At 39.9% G+C, this 26,165-nt stretch overlaps 2 protein-coding genes across 4 annotated transcripts; one reads left to right on the top strand and one right to left on the bottom strand.

The window, feature by feature from the left end:
- Nucleotides 1-695: 695 nt before the first annotated feature.
- rbm25a (RNA binding motif protein 25a) lies at nucleotides 696-14,187 on the bottom strand. Of its 3 annotated transcripts, none has more exons than XM_044167477.1 (18): nucleotides 13,897-14,187; nucleotides 13,488-13,632; nucleotides 12,795-12,844; nucleotides 12,351-12,521; nucleotides 11,831-11,888; nucleotides 11,387-11,547; nucleotides 11,081-11,275; nucleotides 10,894-10,977; nucleotides 6,553-6,821; nucleotides 5,158-5,269; nucleotides 4,928-5,017; nucleotides 4,756-4,829; nucleotides 4,510-4,660; nucleotides 3,324-3,732; nucleotides 2,931-3,235; nucleotides 2,672-2,770; nucleotides 2,432-2,479; nucleotides 696-1,138 (listed from the first exon to the last, which is right to left on the bottom strand). In XM_044167477.1, exons 2-18 carry the CDS (start codon nucleotides 13,591-13,593, stop codon nucleotides 1,046-1,048), a joined length of 2,475 nt encoding a protein of 824 aa, XP_044023412.1. In that variant the 5' UTR covers nucleotides 13,594-13,632; nucleotides 13,897-14,187; the 3' UTR covers nucleotides 696-1,045. The 3 variants fall into 3 exon arrangements, with proteins under 3 accessions (XP_044023412.1, XP_044023411.1, XP_044023413.1); XM_044167476.1 differs by having other exon boundaries at nucleotides 13,488-13,594; nucleotides 13,897-14,186; XM_044167478.1 differs by having other exon boundaries at nucleotides 10,894-10,974; nucleotides 13,488-13,594; nucleotides 13,897-14,186.
- Nucleotides 14,188-17,870: 3,683 nt separating this feature from the next.
- arg2 (arginase 2) lies at nucleotides 17,871-24,682 on the top strand. Its single transcript, XM_044167479.1, has 8 exons — nucleotides 17,871-18,226; nucleotides 18,446-18,518; nucleotides 21,627-21,801; nucleotides 22,013-22,172; nucleotides 22,746-22,840; nucleotides 23,186-23,290; nucleotides 23,491-23,627; nucleotides 23,756-24,682. The coding sequence occupies exons 1-8, from the start codon at nucleotides 18,113-18,115 to the stop codon at nucleotides 23,944-23,946; spliced, it is 1,050 nt and encodes a 349-aa protein (XP_044023414.1). The 5' UTR covers nucleotides 17,871-18,112; the 3' UTR covers nucleotides 23,947-24,682.
- The last annotated feature ends 1,483 nt before the right edge of the window (nucleotides 24,683-26,165 follow it).

Below are 26,165 nucleotides of genomic sequence, written 5' to 3'. Positions count from 1 at the left end.
TGGTCTAAAATGTGATTTTTACAAGTTTTCTCTACTTCTTGTTTGGAAAATTGCTAAATTGTTATTTTTGGTAATTTATGTATTTTTAACTTTTAGTGGTCTAAACACTGGCAAATTTAAATCTAAAAAAAACTTATATCAGCTATGTTTAACTTTAAATTATAACATTACTATTATATATACATTTTAAAAAGTTAACAAATATTCAATGACAAAAATTAATATACTGTTTTAGTATATTTATGAGGTCATAATAGAATCTATGTAGTGCATCAAGTAATTTTTAAATATAATAAAACAAATGCTTTTTTAGTAAATTAATATTTATCAATGTGTTATTTGGCAAGAATGAAAATATTTGTTATAATTTTCAACAAAAATTCAGTAAAACTCAAAAGGAGTTTTTACATTTGTTTTGGTACAGAATGTCCCTGTTGTTCCAATTAATTAAGGTACCTGTGGGGAGAACAATTGTGTGTGAGAGGCTGTGCTAATCACATCTGAATATGGAAGTTTGATCACTTGAGAGGAAGTTTTGTGATACTGTAATTACAAAGCAAAAAGAAAACCACCTATTTTGGAGAACATACTAACAAATAAAAGTGAGGAGGAATACAAGTATAACTGCATTTAAAACCAGCCAAGTGAAGACAAATAAAATATTTAGACAACACATTAAAGAAAGACAAACAATATTTTCTAAAAAAAAGCATATTTATTAGTTCACACAATGGAGCAGTGCCTCAACATGACAACAGTAAATTAAAGCAGAATGTGTCCAACATATTGGAGAACAGATGGGTGAAATGCATCTGTCTTTTGCCTCAGCATCAACAAAGGAAAAAATACAACCAAAGTTTTATCATGCAGTATGTTTGTGCAAACGCTTTCTGTTCACAGACTTTCCTTTCCAACACACACACATACAAGGCAGCAGCTCCTTGCTGATGGAATAGAGGGGTGTTTAGACACATGTTTACAGTCTGCTGGGCCAGAAAACTGTAGGTTGCAGAACTGCTAATTAAGTCAGAGACACATGTGATCTTTATTTCACCAGTCCGATCTTCTTTGCCTCTGTTTCGTATATCAACAGCCTCCACATTTTTACTATGAAGACTTCTGCTTCTTCATCGAGAACCTAAACACAAACAGGTTGGTTAGGCAAACTTCATGTCAAACAGCTCAATAAATCTGACTTGTTACATGAAAGTTACATGGATTACTTAGGACCAACTCTAAAATGACTGTTGCATTGTTTTTAGAGTTCCAATAAATCTGTTATCTAATAACAATGTAGAAGGCTGAGGTTCACCTTACATAATAGTAAATGACTAAGAGCCTACAGCCATGTTAGCGACTGTGACAGTGGTACTTTGAGCTAAAGCTAATATCAGCATGCTAACATGCTCACAATGATAACATTTACTGATGTTAAGCTGGTATAATGTTAACCATGTTCACCATCTTGGTTTAGCATGTTAGCATGCTAACACTTGCTAATTAGCACTAAACACAAAGTACAGCTGAAGGTATTGGGAATGTCATTAGTTTTGCAGGTCTTTGGTCATAAATCTAAATATCCTACTAATACAAATTTTGACCTAATGATGGCGCTAGAGGGTAAGTTAAAGAGATCACCAGAGTGATTACACTTCATCCTGAGGGTGACATGAATGTCTGTACCAAATTTCAAAAGTTGAAACAGATGAAAAGTGAGGGGGATCACCAAAGTCATTAGGATCCATCATCTGGGGACCATGAATGTCACGACTAATGACAAAATTTCATGGCAATCCATCCAATCGTTGAGATATTTCAGGCTGAATCAAAGTGGTGGACTGACCGACTGCCAGACCAACATTGCCATCCCTAGAGCCATGCTGCTAGTATTGCGTATCGAACATATACTATCAGGTGTGAAGTCTCAGCCATGAACTTGCCACTGAAGACACTGAAAACTGATTAGAGTCAAGACCTTTATTCTTAAAATATAGGATTTGACAAGAAATCTTGAAGAGATAAAACGCATTAGGCCAGGTTTGAATCTGAGTTCACAGTATGCACTTTTGCAAACTGACCAGCCAGGCATGCCTTACTTTTGCTACTGTCATGGTTCTGGACACCCCCCAAAGGGCAGCTTGAGTTGATGCACTTGAGCACATTTTTATACAGCCCAAAGTCAGACGGTAAAATAACAGAAACTCATTTATCAGTACACATCTTGGCTATTTGTGATGTGTTATATTGTGTTATTATATTTTGTCAGTGTGTTTTTAGTATAAATCAACCATATGCCACCAAATAAGGAGAAGTATTGAATGAATTGAAATTAAGCTCAACAAGTGATCATATCAGGTTAAAATAACTGGTGACCTCCATAAAAAATGCAGATAGGCTTCAGCTTTGTGATCCAGAACCAGTTTCAACTTACCATAGCAACATCATCAAGAATACCCTGAGGGGTGCTGTGTGCCATCACCTGGGGAGAAAAGAAAAAACATTCAGTTAAAATGAGCAACAGTGCAACGCAACAAATTTAAACACACACAAATAATAAATAAATAAATAAAAATCAATGACTATTACTAATAAACATATTCAGAAGCTTTCATATTTTCCATGGGAACTAGCATTTTAAATTATAATACAATTAAGAGAAATAAACACGAACCTTTGAACAGACAAAATCGACCAGCGTGGGTTCCTCCTCGCCGATGTATTCAATAATCTTTTTATTGATCCATGGTCTAATGCGACGATCCATCAGAGTCTACAGAAAGAACAATCAGAAAATGTAAATGTAGCTGAGGAACTCCCTACTGCAACAGGACAGAATATTATATTACTACACTCTCTTTGACTTTTTGAACATTATAAAATGCATACAGCTAATAAAATTGTTGGAAATCAAACAGCCAGAAGCTCTTTACCGAGTCAACCATAGCCCAGTCCAGAGGGTAGGAGAAGAGCTCAGGCCTGGCTGTGGGGATCTTCTCAATAAGGCTCTTTATGTGCTTGCGTTTCTCCTCTGTGTTGATGCTGCCTTTGGCCCCTGAAATTTCTGCCCCATCCAGCCCCAGACTCTTGTCGTCATCACCATAGTCCAGTGGAACCAGTTTCCTTTTGCGAGGCTGCTCATCAGCTTCCTCATCATCAAACTTGTTGAAAACACTTTCCACTGTCGTCAGCTTCTTTCGCTTTCCAACGTTGAGCTGGCTGGGACTGTTGGTGGCACCTGGAGAAGAGAAACACCCGTTTTGGCACAAAGGAGTAATGCTAAAGAAATAGACCCCTCTGTGTCCTTAGTTTGCTACTGTACTCACCCAGTTTGAGACTGAGACCAATCTTGGGCCGGTGTTCCTCTGGAGGTTGCACCTCAGGAGTGTTCTCGCCTGGAATGATGATGCCGCAGGGAGATTCGTTGCCAGGTGTGTTTGGAGTTGCGTTCCCACTGGCAGAGGACACTGAGGGAGCAGTAGTGATTGGCCGCATGATGGGTTTGAGTTGCGGCTTGGCCTCTTGTGAGTCCTCACCATCATGGTAGTCATCCTCCTCCCCTTCCACGTCATCATCGTCCGAATGCTGCTGTGGGGCTCGCGGCATCGGCTCTGCAGGCCTTCCTGACCCTCTCTTCTCCCGATCCCGATCCTTGTGAGACTTCTCCTGGTTCACGTCCTCCTCGGGTTCAAGCTTCAGAGGAGGCTGTCGTCTGCGCTCTGCCTCCTCCTCCATCTACACAACACACAGACATGACACATGAACAATGCCCTCACATTCAGGTATTCCCACACACTCATTTATATGTGTCAGGAATCAATATTTAGTGACTGGTGGCATTTTAATAACAGATGCGCTAACATCATTACAGATTGGACACCAAAAAGGAAACTGAAAACTCTTCAACGGAAAAATTGGAGTTTACTATATTTACTATATGTGCCTAAATTCCTACAAAACAAAAAATAATCACACAAACACACAGAAAGACAGATAAAAGACCAAAATCTTCCACAGTTCCAGGTTACTTGGAGAAACCAGGTTACGCCAGAAATCACAGAAAGTGTTGACATGCACTGTAGTAATACACGAATACTGTAAAGTCATGTATACATGCAGCAGGCCAGTTATCAAGAGTTCTCTCTTACCTCTGACCTTATTTTGAAACCATGCCATACATAGCTTTCTTATGTATCATAGAGGATACTGCATCAGTTCTTTTTTGGGGGGTTTTCTGTGTGTCTGTGTCGGAGCAGACTGACAGCGCAGCAAGAAGAGAGGGGAGGCCTGTCCTCACACACAAACAGAGCGGAGCTTTGCGAATAAGTCTGAATTTAATAAATAGTCAAATGTTTAGCAGTGGAAACTGATTGATTTATAGACTTTTAACTGTTTTATTGACAGAAGACTCTGCTCTGTGAACTTTGTGTGTGTGTCAGAGCAGTGAGAGGACATTTCCTTACATTGCAAGTGTCTGAATTGAAGTGCACATACACGGCAAGACTGACTCACCCTCTGCAGCTCAGCATCAGGGTCAGGGTGACCTTCAGCCAGAAGCCTCTGTCTGATCTCCTCCAGCTCCTCCTTCTCCCTCTTCCGGTCTCGCTCATCCAATTCTGTTTCTTTTTCTCGGTCACGAAGTCGCTTCTGCAAAGCGCTGCCCCTGAGGGTGAAAACGAGAAGTCAAGTAATGACAAATGCAAAACACAAGCAAAAGTAGTGTACCTCGTACTTCTAAATGTGCATTAAGATAATCACCTGTAGTATTTTGGGTCATCTCTGTCGTCGTCATAATCTTCAAGGAATTCTTTCAGTCTTTTGGCTTCTTTCATCTGAATTTAAAACACAGAGCAACAATTAGTGAACTGTATGACATTTTAAAGTGTCTAAATTTACAATTTGATCTGCTGTGGTACGCATTCATGTATACCATTTCACGACGCCTCTCGTCGTCCCTCTCCGTTTCTTTGCTGTAGTCACGAGCCTTCTTCCTCTCCCGGATCTCCCAGTTTTTCAGGCGCTTTATGAAGACAGAGACAAATAATTCAACCATCAATGAGTCAGACATAAACCAATGAGAGTCATTACATTAATTTCTGTGGAAATATTTAAGTATGTTTAATCAATCAAAATTAAAATGACGAGAGATAATATATGGACCTCTTGGTAAGCCGCCTCCTTGTCTCTAAGCCTCCTCTCAAGTCTCCTCCGTTCGTACACATCCTCCTCATCTTCTTCACGGTCTCGTTTTTTATCTTCTCTAGTCCTCTCTCTGCAGAAGACAATGGGTTACTGGTGTTAGACTAATTTAATTATCTTGAAGTTGAAATGAGAAGAAAAAAGGTAAAGAATGTAACAAAAAAGTCAAGCACTTATTTCACTTGTCGTCAGTCTTGTTGATTTGGCATTAGCCAGCACCAACTGCCAAAAGCAGATCTGCATTTTACTACAGTAGTTTCATTATATTTGCATAAGCCAGAAAACTTGTTTTCCTATACACTGAATTACAGTTTTTTTCTGCATCTAATGCACCCATTTAGTAGCTTTCAATCATACCAAAAAAAGGCGAGACTGCGTCAGGGGTAAGTCGGTTGAACTGGTTCAACGGTCATTCTGGAGGCTGTATGGTTCTGTGGAATTGTATTATATTATAGTGAAAGGTGTTCCTAATGTTTTGCACCCCCCCATTTATGTCAACAGGGTCGCTTTATAAGCTTCATAAAGGCAGGACTAATTTGCACAGCTGCTGTACTGGATTACATTGGATATAGTTATCAGTTATCAAGCTCCTCTTCTTTGGAATCAGGTCCCAGTTTGGGTTCGGGAGGCAGACACCATCTCCACATTTAAGAGTAGGCTAAAGACTTTCCTCTTTGATAAAGCTTATAATTAGGGCTGGCTTGGGTGAGTCCTGAACTATCCCTTAGTTATGCTGCTATAGGCCTAGACTGCCAGGAGACTTCACATGATGCGCCTCTTTCTCCTCTCTAACCCTTTTATCCCATTACTGCATGTTACTAACTCAACATCTTCTCTCTCCCGTAGTTTTGTGCCTCTCTGGTCTCTGTAATTAATATTATAAAGAGTATGGTCTAGACCTGCTCTATAGGAAAAGCGCAATGAGATAACTTCTATTATGAATTGGCGCTATATAAATAAAATTTAATTGAATTATAGCTAGATGCACCTAATAAACTGCCAATTCAAATGGTAAAATATATATATATATATATATATATATATATATATAATAAACAGTGACTGATTTATTAGCCTTGTTCCAGACCTATCGATGTCCACATCAGCTACGAAAATAGATGAATACATAAATAGGATACTAATTTGCTACACTAAAGTACCAATACTGTGCAAAAGATGCAGGCTCACCTTGGACCAATATGTAGAAACACACATCATACTTTTTAATCAAAATCATACTAGTGTGTAGCTGTTGTGACATTTTAACATATTTTATGTGCGTCATGTCATGTGCGTTGACTTGCATTAAAAAGGGCAACTGAGCATCAAGTATGACATCACTGGCCTCCCACTGACCTCGATCTGCTGCGATCTTCACTGACGTCTCGACTCCTCTCCCTCTCCCTCTCTCGCTCCTTAGTCCTCTCCCGTTCGCGATCTCTCTCCCGTTCACGGTCACGATCTCGGTCTCTTTCCCGCTCCTTGTCCCTCTCCCGCTCCCTTTCCTTCTCTTTCTCGCGGTCGCGGCGCTCCCTCTCGCGCTCCCGCTCTTTGTCTCTCTCTCTCCTTTCCCTCTCGATCTCCAGTCGCTCCTTTTCTTTCTTTCCTTTTTCTTCCTCCAGTTTCTGCAGGAGTCCAACAGGAAGAAAAGGGAAAACATGTGTTACTAGATTCTCAATTTTAAAAAAAAGATCATACTAAAATACATAAATACACAGGTTATCCGCACGATACTGAAAATTATTTTGACTCCCTGGGCCAGACATGCTCACATACTGCCATGAATCATTGCCTTGGAGAGGCTGGCTGCTGCAAGTGAGGAAGTCCTCTTATTCCTGATGTTTCCCTCCAGGAAGAGTGGTCCGCTGCTTGAGCAGGTTTAATGTAGATACAGCTCAATTCAGGACACACTTACTTAAAACCATAAATTGCAGGTCAATCTTGAAAACACCTATAAATTTAAGGTAATCTGTGCCTTAAGGAAGGAGTTACGGCAGGAGAGAAAGTGAAAACCATTTACCAGTAAAACCTTTCTGGTATTTTATCAGCACTTTTTAGCTCTAAACATATACATTATTGTATTTTTGTTACATCAAAGTGTTGTGCATAGATCATTTCCTGCCCCAGCTCCAGTATTCAGCCCTCCCCTTTATCACATAGGCTAGTATTAAATGATTTTTTTTCACATATGTAACAGGTCAACTTGTCCTCTGCAGTTACTTGGTGATCTGAGATTATGCTCTGATGTAAGAGGACATTCCAATAAAAATTCAGCTGTAAGCAAATATGTATTGGTCAAATCCATATCCGCCCACTTTCCAAATCCATGTGGGCAAATGATGAAAAGTAATAGATTTGACCTGATGCAAGAGATACTGTAGGTTAAAAATGCATAATGTTTGATAGAGTTTAGTTATACCACAGCATCAACATGTAAATATGGTGTAAGTGGTAATGACTGACCTTGTAATATCTTAAGTCTCAATACACATTAACGTAATGCGTTATGCACCCAGCTTTGCATGATTTCTTGGGGTTCAAAGGTTTCATTCGAAAAGGGGCTAATCATGCAACAAACACACGTGTGGTAACATAAAGCACTTAAGATAAAAATACTCACCGAGTGCCAAATCAGCTTTGAACCATTAGGTCAACAAGTTCATTAAGTTCTAACTATACACTTAAGCTCACCACCATAGAATGCCCTGGTTTGGTCTTACCTATGGGTGCCAAATGGATTAAAACAAGCCGAAGCTTAACGTGGCAAATGGCCCAACTAAGTGAATTACATAATCAGCTCCCATGTGTTTTCTACACAGTCATCTGAGATGCAGGGGAGCAGTGCCAGACTGCAATGCAAGTGCTCCCCTGCAACAGTGTGGGAGTTCTGTATACAGCAGAGTGACAGACCCGGGAACTAGGAGTACGTTGTATCGCAGAAGTTTTTTGTTTTACATTTACACTGTAATCTTCTGTGGTAAATAGTATATAATTGTACAAATGGACACAGATCTTTAACATTTTCTTACAGCATAAAATACTTGAAAGTTGTGGAATGGGAGGAATGATACTACTAATTATGCTGATTTTTTTTTTCATCAAAGAAAAAGGTGACCAGACATGCTTGTAGACACCAGCGATTCCGAACAGCACCAGATACCTCTTGCAAAATGAATTCCCTCTGGGCAAAAACTGCACCTTGTGGTTTGCAAATTTCCAGTAGTGATTAATAATATATTTATGCTAGCTTATCTGGAATGTAATAAATATCTAAATAAAAACTAAATATTGACCATTTGTCCACTTTCTACGTGGTTGACATAAAAATCATGGCATTTTCTACAGACTGTTTTGGAGCTATTGGTGTGCAACTTACAGGTGATGAACTACGGTTTCAGCGCTTCTCTGGCCCTACACAGGCTACGTGTTGGAGGAAAAGCAGGTCAAGTGTAAAGTCAAAATAATCAGGAAAAATGTCCAAACGATACCTGTGAAGCAGTTTATCTAATTACAGTTCATCCACATAAATAACATCAATAACAACTTCTTTTTAAATTCATGTCTTGAAATAAGATACTGTATTCCATTTTGACACAAGGAAATTAGTGAAGCAGTCTTACCCGTAGGTTGTCTTCTGGTGTCTGTTTGGCCTCTCCAACCCAATAAATGGTATAAAAAACCTCAACGGAGTCATGCCCACAGTTCAAACTGTTTTCTAACTGATTTAACAAATGTCTGTACATTTTTTTACAATAAAAAACCCTGTTGGAAATGTGGGTCTGACAGCTGTTAAGTGAACAAAAATAAGAAGGAAGAGGTCTGATCTACCTGTTCTACACAAGCTATATGTAATCTACATTGTAATTTACCTAGACTTGATACAAATGTGCATTTGTAATCCGGAGTGAGGGCTTTAAAACATCTGGGCAATTCACAGTACCTTACAAGTTGTCAGTTAACTATCTGGCTCTCATTGTATTGACTGTTTTCTAACTTTTTTCTCTTCCTAGAACTTACCTCTTGTTCTAAAATTCCATTCACAGAAAAAGGCTGATTTTGTGGGTAGTTTATAACATACTACTTGAAAACAACTAAATCACCATTTCAACACAAGTCACAGAGGTGGGCTATATTAAGTTGCATGCAAATTAACAGTTGTCAACCTCCTACCTCATATTTTATACTCTCTGTCTGACATATCCCTGTTATTAAGTTTGAAGTTCCAAGTTTCTCTTTTGTTTGGCATGTATCGTGTTTTTTTAAGACTGGTCACCCTGACGTATGTGATTTTCTTTATTCATTTTTGGCATCTGCAGTTTTGGTACATATGTTTTGGCCTCTTTTGAGCTCTGTTAGTTGTCTGTTACTTCTTCCAAAAGTCACATATCAAACTGTGATGGCAGGACCTTTTTTTAATACAGTAGCATGCTGCTAATTGTTGTTCATCCTAATATAACCCACCTCAGTGGGTAGCAGTAGCAGTGTTTGAAATTGTGATTAAGTTACAACTTCAGAGGTAAAGTCCGGTTCCATGAGGTGTTTACATTATTTTGCCCCTGAAGCTTTGTCCTCCTCACTCAAACACAAATAATATCAATGTGATTCACAAATACACTTGTATATGTAATTTATTTCTTTGTCTTCTCATTGGTTAACTAAAGGGGTGGGGGTGGAGTCAATAAGACACAGAAAAGAAGAAAGAAAAAGTAAATAAGTGTTTGAAAACAAAATGAGAGAAAAAACAAATACAAGGACTTACCTTGTATGTCTTCAGACCACAGAGTGCTGTGGAGAGGCGCTCCCTGCTTTAGTAATACTACAGGCTGCAGTTCAAACTACTGCAGTGGTTAGGCTCATTCAGTCTGTGTGTTCTTCAAACACATCATTTATCATCTAAGGACCTGCAGAGGTTCACTGAGCTGCCTGGCCTTCTAAAACTTGTCTGAGTGCAAGTACAACAGGCTACATTTATACATCACTAGCAATTTGTACATCCCAGTTCCAGCACCAGTGGCACTTTGTTTCCCCAAGACCACATGTAAATAAAAATAATGGAAGTAAACTGAGAGCCAGTTGCCCCTCTGCAAACCCTCCAGAAGGGAGCGCCCAACATCAGTAAAGAAGAAATGAAAGATCATACTTACATCCTATCCTCGCAACTTTTTCCAAAGCTGAGATTGTGAGATTCATCTTGCTCTAGTCACCAAATGAACTCTACCACATTGGTGGGGTTTAATCAATAGATTAGCTTTAGATGGAATTTAACATTGTGTCCATGCACTCTGTGTGATGACTTTAGTTTGTGCAGAGCTGAAACTTTTAGACTCAAATCAGTATTATGAATAATAGTAACTCTTGTTCAATTTGGAAATACTGACTGATAGTATGAAGCCATCATGAGTGGTTGATGTAGTCTCTGAATACTTTTAGCCTTTAATAGTTAGTATAAAATCTTTGAATCAACATCTAATACTTTCTATCCCTTTAACGTTTGAATTTCACTGACTAATCTATATATTAACAGATTACCTCCATACTATAGTTGACAGTAACAGAACAGTCTTATAGAGGGATTACCTCCATAGATTATGTTAATTGCAGCTCCATTTGCTGTTGAGGAATTTCTAATTACAAATGTGGAGGATTTCTTCTCCAAAACCTAAATTACAGAGTAACAACAGCAGTTTGATACATTACCTTGTGTGTGTCGCGGAATTTACTGATCTCTCTGGAAATCAAGTCTCTCTTGTCATCCTCCATCTCCATGGCATTGATATCCTCCTTACACAAGAGAGAAAGGCAGGGGAAAAAAACACACTAAGTACTCAGCAGTTACTACAAATAAGCAACAAATCACAGAACATCTACATTATGCAAACAATACCTCCTCTTTCTTCTCTTTCCGCTTCTTGTTGCGAGGTTGACTGTCAGGGTCCTGTGAGGGAGCATTAAGCTCACTTGCATACTCTCGGATGAGGATGTCTATTGCCCCCTTCACAACCTGGTCCCGACGCAGGGTTTCTTCATCAAGAACCTCCTCCTCATCTTCGTCCCCGTTCTTTGACCCACCACTGGCTCCCTATACGTTAAAAAGGTGTAAAAATGAGAGAAACAAACTTATAAACCCAAATTTAACAAAATTATCAACGTGACAGGGATTTAACTTTTACTCAGCAGATGAACAGCATACCCCATTGGCACTCCTCTTCTTGGCCTTCCACTCGTCTAGCTGGGCCTTGGTCTTGGCATCTACTTTGACCAACAGCTTCTTATCACCCAAGAGCAACTCGTGCAGAAGTCTGAGGGCTCGCAGTGTGGATTCAGGCTCCTTATATTCACAGAACCCAAAAGCTTCCAGGATTTGAGAGCAGAAAGAAAGTTAGTGAAAAAATATGGAATTTGGATTTTGCATTCAATTTCAAAGAGTCACTTTCTGTAAATGAGTGCCAAAAAAGCCAAAATATATCCACTGTGATTCAAAGCTGTAAAAAGTACAGTGGGGCGAATACTTTTTAATAGGATTACAGTGACTCTCTAATGTAGTATCTGGAGTCTCTGGACTATGCATACATAGTAACACGCACTCACATCAAGAGAAGATGGTTTAAATGTGTTGTGCCTTTTTTGCTTTTACCTTGAAGTTTCCCAGACGCACCTTGGACCCTTTTCCAGCTCAGAACAATACCACATTTCTACATGGAAAGAAAACAGAAAAAACAATTATTTAATTTCACATTACAGATGCTAAAGTTTAATCAATTGAATGATCAATTAATCACTGATAAGAAAGTTAGCGCAACAGTACTTATGTATCCCTGAGACATTAGCTCCTGGGGATTTTTGTCAGTGGATACCTGAGACGAGCCATGACCAGTTTTGATCAAAATCTGTGATGTAGGCATTGTGCAAGTGTTTTTCCTGTAAAACTGGGTTGATACGATACAAGGTGCTGCTTACACCTTGATCATGTGTTGGAGGTTTAAGTTTGTACAAACTGCAATAAATGTCGGTCACCTGCAACTCTTAACCTAAGCAGTTCACAGTTGCTACCTATTATTTTACCATTCCAGTCCACTGCAATATTTATAGCTTGAATTTCATTTGAACATTTGCTGAATAACAACAGGCAGAGTGGGTACGCTCGGTCAACTCACCGCTAAAAGCTGTCTGACCAACATGTCAGATGCCTTTTCAGAGATGTTCCCTACAAATACAGTGGTGGTGGGGCCACCGTTGTCCTCTATGTCCTTGGCTCTGATGTTGCCAGGCTCCTTCTTTGGAGCCATCGGCTTCTGTGCTACAGCAATGGTGGTCGGGACAAGAACCTGCAACATCAGATTACATTTCATCCAGAGCCATAATAATGCTAAATGCTAATATTACAAGAATCTAATTATAATAATAATAATAATATTACAAATAATAGTACGTGTAAGGGTCAGTTAAACTGCCTCGGTTGAGCAGCAAACTTGTCAAAAACAAACTGCATGAACTGAGCTAAAATGTTAATGTGTAAGGATTATGTTTTTAATAGCAGGTCATGCAGAACAGCCGATGCTTCAATTGGCATGCAGTAAGAACTCATGTTTCTAACTCACTGTGGGTGTGGGGGTCACTACACCCATGTGAACCGGGATCATGGGAGTACCTGAAAATAGAAACAAAATACAATAATCAAGTATAGCATGTACTGAGGCATACAATTACACACAACCACAGACAATATGATATTGTTGTGCATGTACAAAGGGAATAATCGTCAAGGTTTACCAAACAAATACTGGCAACTGTCTTGCTATTTGTTCATGTACTAAGTATAATTTGAGACATGATAACTTAATCCTCTGAGTGTTTAATGTTACTTATAATTATTATATTTATAGGTATCTCTCTATAATTCTCCATTACCATTTCCAGGTACAGATCACTAACCTTTATGGGTTTATGTTTTTGTTTCTCGCTTCAACAACGGAAACCCAATGTTTGATCATTTTCATATATATATTTTCTATTGTTAATGGGTGTGTCAGTCTGACATCAAATCAAAATTTGAGTCCAGTAGCTACAGCTTTGTTACAGACACAATGTCACCTTGCGTGTGCTCTTCCACTGGCCTGAGTTGTTGACATGCAAGAGAACAAACAGAGACTCTTGACACTGCAAAATGCAATTGTGCCCTTTGGGTCTTAAGAGTGTTTACACAAAAAAATCAGACAAGGGACCCAGAGCCTGATTTACAAACACACAGCTGTTACTGCTGATGTGACCACACAGCTATTAAATAGCGTTACCTGGCGGGACAGCCGGGGCAAATCCCCCATACTGAGGAGGTGGGATCCTGGGAGGTAACTGCGGGATGCCAATCTGCTGTCGGTTGAGCGGAGGAGGGTAAGACATCCTGAAATAAACAGGAACCGAAGGAGAGAGGATGTTCAACTGAAGACGAAGAAAACATTGTTGACGTTGTTCAGGGTTAAGCTGGGTAATGTCAAGTTCATCATAGTATTACATTTTTAACACGGATAGCGCAACTGACTGCTAACGTTGCGAACTAAACAGGTGGGATACCTGCTGAATCGAAAAGTGGGCATCTTCCACGTTTAACGATAACTAGCTAATTAGCTCAAGCTAGCTAACACATACTGTGGCCTTGCTAGCTAGTTCACATTAGCTGCAGCGGTCATGTACGGATTCACTCACCTGTAGTCAAGTCTAAAATAAAAACCAGTGTCTAATAATACTATGGGTTATCCAAATAAAAGCCCATTAAATACGGTAAACAGAAAAATGTGTCGCTAAAGATTAGCGTTAAAATTGTCACCGGTGCGCTACAAGAACCCCTATGGATACAAATAACTGGGACCTATTCTTTTCGAAAAGGATCATGGGATTCCAGAATCGGGTTAGGCTTTGCCCTAAATTCAGTCTCTCAGACAGGCACTCGCGCCTAATCTAAGGCGCCTTTTTGCCCTCACTTCCCCTCCAAGGTAGATCTTCTGGCCTGCTTCACCAGGATTGGCAGTTCTTTATCCCGTTTGTGACTTGCTCATAACAGGTGCTGTGAGCAAATGAAAATTACCAAATTACCAAAATTGTGGCACTTAAGGTGGACAAGATATCCCGAGGGACTTCTAAAGGATAGCCATCTTTTCTGTATCCTTAATCCCTTTTCTATTAGAGTGAAACATATTGTTGGAAAATACTTAAATTAATCTGAATAAATTTATTCAGATCAAAACAAATTGTCAAGGATTCCAGAAGGCTGATTGTATTCGCATAATTTGGCTTAAAAAAGACAAAACTCAAAGAAACGCAAAGGTTAGATTACTTTAGAATACAGCTTCCTTTGGCAGATGCTTTTATCCAAAGTGACATACTGTATAGTTTTTGTTTCCCCCCCTTAAATGTTTTACATTTCTCCTTCATATGTGTGGAGGGGGGAGCAGTGTCTTGCTCAAAGACACTTTGCACTTTGACATGTAGACAAGAGGAGCCAGGGGTGGCAGTGATTTCCATTTATTTTGATATGGTATAAAATTCAACTTGCAGAGACTAATATCTGACCAGTGCTGAAACAGAAGGTTGATTAATTGATTCACTGATCAGCAGAAAACAGACACAAATTTTGGCAATGATTAATCGTCATTTACCAAGCAAAACTGCCAAACAATTATTATACATTAAATCATATTTGGATTTTGTACTGTTGGTCAGACAAATCATGCAATTTGAATATGTTACCTTGGGATCTAAAAACAAACACTTTTCTGCCATTTTTTAGATTATTAACTGAATCATTGGAAAAATAATGGACAGATAAATTGAGAATGAAAATGATCATTAGTTGCAGCCCTACACTAAACATCATGTCTGGTTTGATTTGGTCTAAGTCACATTATTTTTGCATTGTACAGCAGTACAGACTTCAAAAGAGTCACCTTATCCCTTTACATGTAACAATAATGTAACAGCCAATAATATATTTTTCTAAATTAGATCAACTCAAAGTTTCAAATCTTTCTAGGTCTATAGTGTAGAAGTAATGGCGGGCTAGAAGGTATTAAAATGCACAACATGCCTTGGAAATGGTCAATAAACGGATGCAAAAAAAAAGCTGCAACTCTGTGGTCTTAAGCCACCTATAACCGAAGTATGAGTAGATGTTGCAGGTTAGTACACAGTCTGTGAGGCTATTTTGCAAAATAATGCTATAACTCCAGACTGCAACTCCTGGTATCAAATAGTAATGTGGAGGACCTTGGTTGGACTGAATCCGTAAGGAGGGTGAAATTTGTACACATCCTGGGGAAAAAAGTTTTGCCTGACAGGTTGAATTCAGGGCATGAAAATTCTCATATCCATATTAAATTCTCTGTATTCTCCATTTTCAAACCGCTTGGTGGCGCAAAATGCTTTTCTTTATTTCTAGAGAGAGCGGTCCTTTACCCCCCTGATGTGTTCAAACCACAGAGTGGTTCAAACGTGAGTTTTCGAGCCATTGGCTGCGTCACGCCGCAGAAATATAGGCTGATTACGTCAGCTGGGTGTCGCTCAGCAACCACTGAGTTCAGTTTAGGTTCTAGAACTGCTAAGTGACAACAGACTGTGTTCACAACAATCAGCTGTTCTTTTAAAGTGTGTTAAAAATCTGTTTTATTCCATGTTAGTTTAGTCTTTGCACATACATATACAATGGACCTGTGTTCCTCTGTTTTAGACTTGTATCTGTGTTTTTAGTTGTCTACAGTGTAGGATGTTTTTTGCAAGAACGCTATAGGCTATATATTGTTTTATGGCAGAATAAAACCATACCAAACGTAATGTAAATAATAATACTCAACGTAAATGTAATAAAGTAGCCTACATTTAGCAACTACTGCACATACGTATAATAGCCTCTAGATGAGTGTTTCCGTTCTGTGCTACTTTGCTCTATAGTTAGAAGTTACTTTGTAGATTAAGATTACATACAAAACATATGAGATTATAAATAAATTGCACTGTTACCCAACAGTTTCTAAAGTAGTTCAATTTAGCTTGACCTCGACCAGATAAATGGTAAAGCCCTACTGGCACATTAGTCTTCTTCCTTTTCCTTTCGGCTGTTCCCTTTCAGGGGTCGCCACAGCGAATCATGTGCCTCCATCTAACCCTGTCCTCTGCATCCTCTTCACTCACACCAATTAACTTCATGTCCTCTCTCACTACATCCATAAATCTCCTCTTTGGTCTTCCTCTAGACCTCCTGCCTGGCAGCTCCAACCTCAGCATCCTTCTACCAATATATTCACAGTCTCTCCTCTGCACATGTCCAAACCACCTCAATCTGGCCTCTCTGACTTTATCTCCAAAACATCTAACATGAGCTGTCCCTCTGATGTACTCATTCCTGATCCTGTCCGTCCTCGTCACTCCCAAAGAGAACCTCAACATCTTAAGCTCTGCTACCTCCAGCTCTGCCTCTTGTCTTTTCTTCAGTGCCACTGTCTCTAAGCTGTACAACATCGCTGGTCTCACCACCGTCTTGAACACCTTTCCTTTCATTCTTGCTGATACTCTTTTATCACACAACACACCTGACACTTTTCTCCACCCGTTCCAACCTGCTTGCACTCGCCTCTTCACCTCTTTTCCACAGTCTCCATTGCTCTGAACCGTTGACCCTAAGTACTTAAAGTCCTGCACCTTCTTCACCTCTGCTCCCTGTAACCTCACCGTTCCACCTGGGTCCCTCTCATTGACGCACATGTATTCTGTCTTACTGCAGCTAACGTAATGTAAATAATAATACTAAACGTAAATGTAATAAAGTAGCCTACATTTAGCAACTACTGCACATACGTATAATAGCCTCTAGATGAGTGTTTCCGTTCTGTGCTACTTTGCTCTATAGTTAGAAGTTACTTTGCAGATTAAGATTACATACAAAACATATGAGATTATAAATAAATTGCACTGTTACCCAACAGTTTCTAAAGTAGTTCAACTTAGCTTGACCTCGACCAGATAAACGGTAAAGCCCTACTCACACATTAGTGCATCAGTAATAATAATCCAATGTATAAAAATGTATCATTTTCCTGCATAATTAGTACTTTTACTGTCTTTAAGTGCATTTAGCTGATAGCCTAACACTTCAGCAGGCCTACTCTTAATTAATATTTTGAATGTAACACTTTTACTTGTAATGGAGTTTGTTTGTTTTTTACAGTGTGGTATAGCAACTACTTTTTGAATAGGCCTACTTCTTTAACCTCTGGCACCAGGACCCTAGGATCAGGATCAGGACCTGTTAGATGGAAAGATGGTTATGTGTTTTCATCTTGACCTGAAATCTGATATGTTTTATTCGGGACCTCTGGGACTGGTGTGGACAAACAGCCAGGCCAAATGCTATACTGTAAACAAGCTTGGTTGCGTCTTTGGAAATTTCCACCTAGATGAGACCGCAGCATAAGCTTCACAGCAAACATTGCAAAACGGCACTTGGCCCACATCAGTTCGCAGGCCACGCCCGCAGAGCGAACCCACTTATTTCGCCATTTGCTATTGGCTACTCCGAAGGTGTGTCACTCAACCTGACGTCAGACGCCATATATAGGCTACTGATAGTAATAAAAGTTTATAACACGTTATGAACGCTTAGTATTGCTGATAATTTAGAAATACTCAAAACACTCATTTAGCTTTTATGAATAAATTAGGGCGTGATCTCTACCATCCACCTTAGTCCTCCTATTCACCAGCTCATGAATATTAAGGAGGCATCGATATAGGAGCCAAAAGACCGGCCCCTTGCACCAACGCGGCCACATTCAGCATCCACCAGCGCCACAGAGCTCTCATCAGACTTTTTGGTCGGCGACGGGGTCGGTTTGATTTGGGCTGGGTCGATTCTGGTTTTTGGAAAAGAAAAATGGCTTTGAGAGGACCTCTGTTCCGTCTTCTCCGAACTCAACTCAGTCACACTTGCCAACAGAACAGAGCTCAGTCCGTGGCTGTGCTGGGCGCTCCGTTTTCAAGAGGACAGGTAAAGAAAGGCTTTTAAAGATACAAGATAGATTTATTGATCATTTCACAACACAGGGTTGTGTAACGAGACGTTGTAGTTCCCTTTATGCTCCTGAAAAAAATAGTAGTAGATCAGTGAATAAATAATAAGTCAAAGAACGTGACTTTTCTTTTTTATCTCAAGGCCAACATCTTCAGCCCTGACTTAACTTCATCCTTTGGGTTTATTTTCTGACAGAAAAGAAGAGGCGTGGAGCACGGACCCAAAGTCATCAGAGATGCGGGGCTCATCGAGAGGCTCTCCAGTTTAGGTAAGTGACGGAAGAAGGGATAATAATGGAGCAGCCCGCTGCCTTATGTAACAGTGGATGCGTGTAACGTGTAGGCTCGCCCGGGCAGCATTAAGACAATTTTAACTTCTACCTCCGGTGATCAGCCAGCCTGTTACATCACCGGAGACAGTAAGGGCCTACATATAAACATCCGACATGTAGCCTTGGAGAGGTTATTCCAGCACACATGCGTTAGAGATCTCTGCTTTAGTCTAAATAAAATCACTCCGGTAAATCATCCGTCTGCCTTAAAACTTAAATAGGATACATTGCATAATCTCCACTGAGAAGTACAAGCACTGTGTGTCCTGGACACATTTCCCCTCGGGGACAATAAAGTTTACTCTACAAACATGTCTGTTTATTGTTTTGTGTATATTTTTTGCAAGTAGGCCAGTTTGTTAGCAGAATAAAACCAAACCAGACACAATATAAGATTGGCCTCGCTGAAATCGTATAATGAGGTAAATCCCTGTCGAAATATAATGATGAAGTAATGGCGACTACTAACTCATGATAGAGCCGCGGGAACAGCTACTAACGCGACGCCATATAAGAGCAAGGATACCGCAAAGTACACCAGGGTCGCTCTGTGAGACAATGCAGGCACATTAGAGGACGTTGTGGTAACTCTGCACCATGCAAGGTGGTTTCTGTTTTTTCATTCGTGATGCCACATGTGTGGTTTGTCACTCTCGTCCCTCAGCACATGCTCGGAAGGGCGCAGGAAACGGATGGGTCATTTATTTCCACTTATGTCGTCACTGCAGAAAGACTCAGCCTCACTGTAACAACAACTCTTTTTGTTTGGTGTCAACGGAGACGCCCACAGCCTGCAGGGGGGAAGAATCCCTTCTTAATGTCAGCGCTCAGGTCAGTGAGGTTGCATTGTGTTTGAAATTCCACGCCTGCATAACAAAGCAGATCTGAGGTAGAGGAATGACATACAGCAACAGTCACGACAGGAGTAATGTAAAGATGCTTTAAAAAAATACCACTTAGTATGATAAATTCACTATAGAGTCCATCTGTGGTCCAGACACAGATAAGTCTCTTTTGAATACAGCAGATACAAAATACCATGTGGTACAATAAAGAAGGGCTTTAAATGAATAATTTGCATTATGATTTATAGTAATTATTAATAATGACTGTTTTATATTTGATTAAGATAATGACAAATGCCCCTTACAAGTGAGCCCAAAGTGTTGTCGAAACAATAATCATCATACACCTAGTAGTCTACTGTAGGCAGGATTATTTTTACAAAAATAGTATTAAAAAATTATACAATAAGAAAAGGAAAAATACCATAACATATGAGGAGGTCATTATATACTGGATGGCTCAACAAGAGTCTCAAGCTAGGGGTGCCTGTTGACTCCGCAGAAGATTAAAACTAGGCTACCCTATGTATGAAAAGGTTGCTATAAATACACTCACTATAGAGCATATCACAGACTAAGTATACATCTACTATCAATATACCAGAGTTCCACAGACTGTTAGTCCTTTATGCAAGTCTTCACACAATATATAACCTAGGTGTGTCAAGGGCAGGACTACCTGTTCCTGTGTTGTAGCCAATTAAACAGCCCCGAGACATACAGCATTTGCCAGGTAATCCTAGCATGTCTGGTCCCAGACATCTGCTCATCAGCTGTAAACATCAGATGTTGTGCAAGAGGCACAGCCCTCCCCATCCTCACACAGAAGTACTTCTACAGTTGCGACATACTTTTATTCTTCTGGCAGAAGACACAGTTATTAATGCATGCAGTTATAAGAAATGTTTTTCCTCATTTAAATCGATGGTCTAAGTGTTGTATGCAGTACAGATTGTAAAGCACCTTGAGGCAAATTGTGATATTGGGCTATATAAATAAAACTGACTTCACTTGACTAGACATTTATTTTACAGCAGTCAAATGGAAGCAAATATTCTCTAAGATAAAAGCACCTTGTGTTAAAACATATTTACAGTTATGTTCCACATATTTAAACTTGGTTCAGAATACAGTAAACAGAACACAGATTGAAAATGTGTTTCCAGTGTTCAAAATCTTAAAATCTATGCTAAATATTTTTTTATGCACCAATTATAGGGTTTCATATAAAATGTTCTAATTTTTAAAAAACCTTTAAATCAGAGGTTTGAGAAATGTCCTTAGTCTGTTGAAGCTGAAGGCAATGAGTTGGCAAGGAGTCATCTTCCTGGTGGCCTGATGTCAGTTTGGCAGGAGTGAAAGAAGATACAGCTGCCATGTCACTAGCTAGGCCCCAGCGCATGAAACCAAACCCTAACTGAACTAAATACCATGTCATCTCGCAATCTTTACACTCTCAGAGTTGGTGTCAGTTTGTACACTCTCTTAATAAAAAAACCCCATCATACATATAATCAAAACAATAATCACTTAGATTTAACTACAGTACAGTTAGAAGCTATAATCTTGCATTTCACAGAAGCAGAACTTGCAGCCTGTTGCTGCTGTAACAGACTTTTTGAATTGTCCTGCATTAGATGCTCACGATTGCACCAAGACAAGGGCTATTCCTGTCTACGAATGGCAATGAATCACATTGGTTCCCCTTAGATCAGCAGAGTAACACTACACTTCCATCATGGCTCACATTGCCAGTTGAACCCCCAATTTGGTGGATCACATCACTTGTTTACTAAGTGGAAATTTTCCAGTCTTTACTTCCACAGCCACCTAGCATAGGGCCAACTGCAGTGACTGAAACCTGAGCTGATGTGGGAAATGGGAAGACAGGAAAGTGCTCTGTCACTTAATGTTCCACTGGCACTGAATGACTCAGCCTCCTCAGACTGCAAGGTAGACAGATGTGTTAAATCAAGCTATAAAAGCTACAGATTATGTAGGTTTTTCAACTGAAACTGGCATCTGCAGTCTTCAAAGCACAAATGTTTCTTCAAAACAGACAACGGGGCAAAAGGTGTAAAACTCTAAACCCTTGCTCAATCAATCCCTGTAAACTTCACCAAGAGAGTGACTCAACTAAATGCCTTAAAAGCAATAAGTGCTTGAATTGATGGCAGCGTCTTGTTGTTGGGTTCCTCAGACTCCTCTGTCCACGACTTTGGCGACCTCAACTTCCACAACCTTGAGAAGGACGAACCCTACATGAATGTAAAGTCCCCTCGCACTGTGGGTGCAGCAAATAAGATGCTGGCTGGCGCAGTGAGCAGAGCTGTTGGTGCTGGACACACCCTTGTCATGCTTGGAGGTGATCACAGGTAATTATCTAATAGTATGGAATGTACAGAATACAGAATGTAATAATGTGAACTTCACCTGCCCTGAAATCTGGCAGTACAACTAGTACAGTATTTAGGTGTTCAAAGGTTACTGTATACTACTTCACCATGTGTTAATGCTACGACTCCCTTGCAAGGATACGTTATAAACACCAGATACTGTATTTATAAGACTGTCCTCTTTTCATAGCCTTGCTATTGGATCAGTGGGAGGCCATGTCCAGCAGTGTCCTGACCTGTGTCTCATCTGGGTTGATGCTCATGCAGATGTAAATACGCCCATGACTTCTCCATCAGGAAACCTCCACGGCCAGCCTGTGGCATTCATGCTCAAAGAGCTGCAAGACAAGGTGAGGAGAAATATTAGGCTTCACTAAAACAAAATGTAGACAGGAACTCTTGCATTTCAGGCACTTTGCAGCAGTAGACAAGTGCTCACAGAACTTGACGGTATTTTAGCAAAGAACACTAGTTAATACAAGCAACAAAATTTTCAACGTGCACTGACATCTGAATCAAATCAATCAATCAATTTGACCTTGATGTTTTGAAGTGCAGTGTGATCAACTTCATCAGTTTCAATGTAAAACTAATAAAGTTATAAGTTGCGTGAGATTGTCATTTTATTGATTCAGAGACTAAACGTTACGAAAAGGTGCATCAAGTCGTCTAGGAATCCCCATCAATTTCTAACAACCAGTAGAAAGAGAACGTCCTCCTATGGAAACGTGAATGCTTTTAGTCCTATTGAGAACATGGGGCAGCGGTGCACCTCAGCCTCTTGTGGCCAAAATTAGTATGATGACAACAACAAACACACACAAAAATTAGCCCTCCGTAAATATCACCCAAAGGTGGACGTTTTTTCTGTCCCTACATACATACACATTCTATATTACATTATCTCTGTCTGTCCACCACAGATGCAAGGTATCCCAGGGTTCTCCTGGACGAAGCCATTCCTCTCCTCGCGGGACCTGGTGTACATCGGGCTGCGGGACATTGACCCCGGAGAGCAGTAAGTACATATTGTCACTTTTGAAACTTTCACCATATGTGGCTACTGTGAACTTAATTTAGGCAGTGGTGGCCTAAAAGTGGTCATCGGTTCAAGGGGTGAGGGTTAGCCCTTGAGCAAGGCCCTTAACCCCAACCACTCCAGTGGAGCTGCTCAGATCAGACTGTGGTTGTACTGGGCAGCTTCCAGCTGTGAATGTGTGTAACTGTGCAAAGGTGATCGGGGCGTTCCTGCAAAAGAGAGGCTTCCTCTCAGTGAAACTTCCCCGAATAAATAAATAAAGGTTAATTTAGCAACATGAAAGCACTGTGAAAATAGTTCCTGATGTTTTTGATTTTATTACAGCCACATCCTGAAGAACCTGGGTATCCAGTACTTCACCATGAGGGATATCGACAGACTAGGCATCCAAAGGGTCATGGAAGTCACTCTTGACCATCTTCTGGCAAGGTATCTTTTACAGATGATGATATTCACTTACTGTTAAACATTTTAACATGATTGTATGATTATTTTTAAGGGTTAATATACTTAATGTTTACTAAAAATCCATATTTGTTTTGATTATTTGATAAAACCAAATGATTGCCCATGTCTGAGTTGATGTGAACCTTGAATTCGTATTTAAACGTTCTCACCTTCTTGAACAGACAAAAGCGACCGATCCACCTGAGCTTTGACATTGATGCATTCGACCCGTCTCTGGCTCCAGCCACAGGAACGCCAGTGAACGGAGGTTTGACCTACAGGGAGGGGATCTACATCACAGAGGAAATACATAACACAGGTACAGATGACTACAAATATGGTCACGACATCCTATATAGACAGCTTCATACTGCTTTAACAGATACCTTATTTTCTCAGTCCTTTGTCAGGTTTTTGTGTCTAACTTGTTAATGTGTTGATTCTCAGGCCTGCTGTCGGCCATGGACCTGGTAGAAGTAAACCCTATGCTAGGTGCCAACCGTGAAGCCGTGGAGGCCACCGCCTCTTTAGCAATCGACGTCATCGCGTCTGCTCTGGGACAGACGAGAGAAGGCGCTCATGGGTCCACTGATGAGATTCCCCCCGTGAAGGACGACACAGAGCAGCTCCGCCTCTGAGAGCATTCCGCAAACAAAGACTGAATCTAATAGTAGCAGAAGTTGTGAAGTTTTTCTTCCCATCTCTTTGCTGTTTAGCGTTATGTTGAAAACAAAATTATGTTTGGATTTATAAAAATATAAGAGGGCTTGAGGAGAAACGTTCACATTAATAATGCTGAGACAAAAGCCTTTAACATAATTTAGAAACCACTACACTTGTTGAGGGGAATACTATTCATTTAAAACAGCAAAACTAACTTATTTTGCTCCTGTGTGTAATAAGTGTTTGGGGACACAGCTGCCACATATTTATTATGTGTTTGGTTAACAAGAGAATGAACCTGCCTCAGAGGTATGATAAACCAAGTTTGACTTAGTTTGAAGTCCACAGTCTAACGTGACTCAGACTCTCAAAACTGTTTTGTGGCTATGCCAGTTGGGAAAAACTAGTAATGATGTGTGCACTTTTGGACCAGCTATGGTTGCTGCATTTTCTTTCTTACTTTTGTATTTTCACTTTGAACCTACTACTACATTACTGTGTGTATAAATATTTACTGACTACATCAGTATTAATTGGCTTGAAAACTGTTAATATTCAGCCTTGATTCAAATGCTGGCAAAAAAACAACTATTTGCATAATTGAACTGATCTAATGCTTGGTCAATGTTTGACTTGATGTGGCCACTAAATGACTATTATCCTTCCAACAAAGACTACATTTGAGTCTTCCATAAATGTGATTACATTTTTTGTTCATGTGTTCAGGTGTCTTATTTCCTCCTTAGTTTGTTTCATTTTATTCTAACTAAACGGTTTCATTTATACATGAGAAATCAACTATTTTAACAAGACTATACAGTCTACATTAAATTTTTACCTGATGGTGGTGCTAGATAAAAAAAACGGAGAAACACATTACAATTCATCCTGGAGGGAACGTGAATGTCTGTACCAAATTTCATGGCAAGCCATCCAATAGTTGTTGAGACATCTCACTAAAAATCACAAATGTGAACCTGATGTTGGTGCTAGAGGAAAAGTCGGGATCACCAAAGTCATTAGTTTTTATCCTCTGGGAACGATGAATGTCTGTACAAAATTTTGTGCCAGTCCATCTGTCGATGCTGAAATATTTCACAGGATAAGTGAAAAATTTGACCTGATGATGGTGCTAGCAGAAAAGGAATCATTAGGATTCATCCTCTGGGGACCATAAATATATGACCATGTACAAAATGTTATTGCAATTAATTCAATAGTTGTTGAGATATTTCAGCCTGGACCAAAGTGGTGGACCAATTGACACATGGCTGAAAGATGATGCAGGTACTTGAAAGAAATATGCCAATGTTTGGACTTTTATATAAGTTGTTATCAGTATTGCTGGCATCATAGTTAAAGGCAGAATAAATAGTATTTTTCCGATTTGTCTGTAAACGCACCATTCAAAGTTGGCCCCTCCCCCCCAGCTCTCTGCAAGAGAGTCTTGCATAACCAGACCTATCTCCACACTTAATGTTAGTGCTGTGCCAGCGCTGGAGATGCATCCATGACACAGACAGAAATCAGAGGAGAGGGATGGAGACAGCAATATAAGCTGCAACCTATGTTACGAGTCCCGACCTCACAGAGCTGGGGGCTACTCACCCACTGTGCAAAGGTTGACGCCCAGAAACGTCCTGAACACAGCAAACCAATAAGAAACAAAGAAAATACAGGTAGAGGGCAGGGTCTCTGCAGATACAGACACAGCCACACGTCATAAGTGACGAGTCTATACAGCCTACTTATTCTGCCTTTAATGATTAGTTGCATTTCTAAAATATTATATAATTTACATGCGGTCATACAACCTTAGTATTGACCCTTAGTACTTAGTAACAGCAAAAAAGTTGTTGTTTTTTTTTTTTTGAAGGGAATATGAAGGCAATGTTTCAGACATAAATATTTTTTTCTACCCCAACCCCCACTCTCCACCTGATCGACACAAGCAGGTCACCAAACATGTTTTTGTACTTGGCATCACACCAGGAAGACATGACATCTATGAAGAAGAAAAACAATGTGGCAAACAGCACTAAAAATAACCTCATCACCTATTATTTGAGAAGAAATTCCATAGTAACAAATGCTTTTTACCGAGCACTAACCTGGCCTGGTCTGGGGCTTCAGCCTGTAAGAAATTTTGGTGACGTCAGCTCTACAGTGGATGTTTTTTTGTTTTTTAAACTTT

This window comes from Siniperca chuatsi, linkage group LG15, assembly GCF_020085105.1.
Source record: "Siniperca chuatsi isolate FFG_IHB_CAS linkage group LG15, ASM2008510v1, whole genome shotgun sequence".
NCBI lineage: Eukaryota > Metazoa > Chordata > Actinopteri > Centrarchiformes > Sinipercidae > Siniperca > Siniperca chuatsi.
This window is presented reverse-complemented; position numbering and strand designations above follow the sequence as displayed.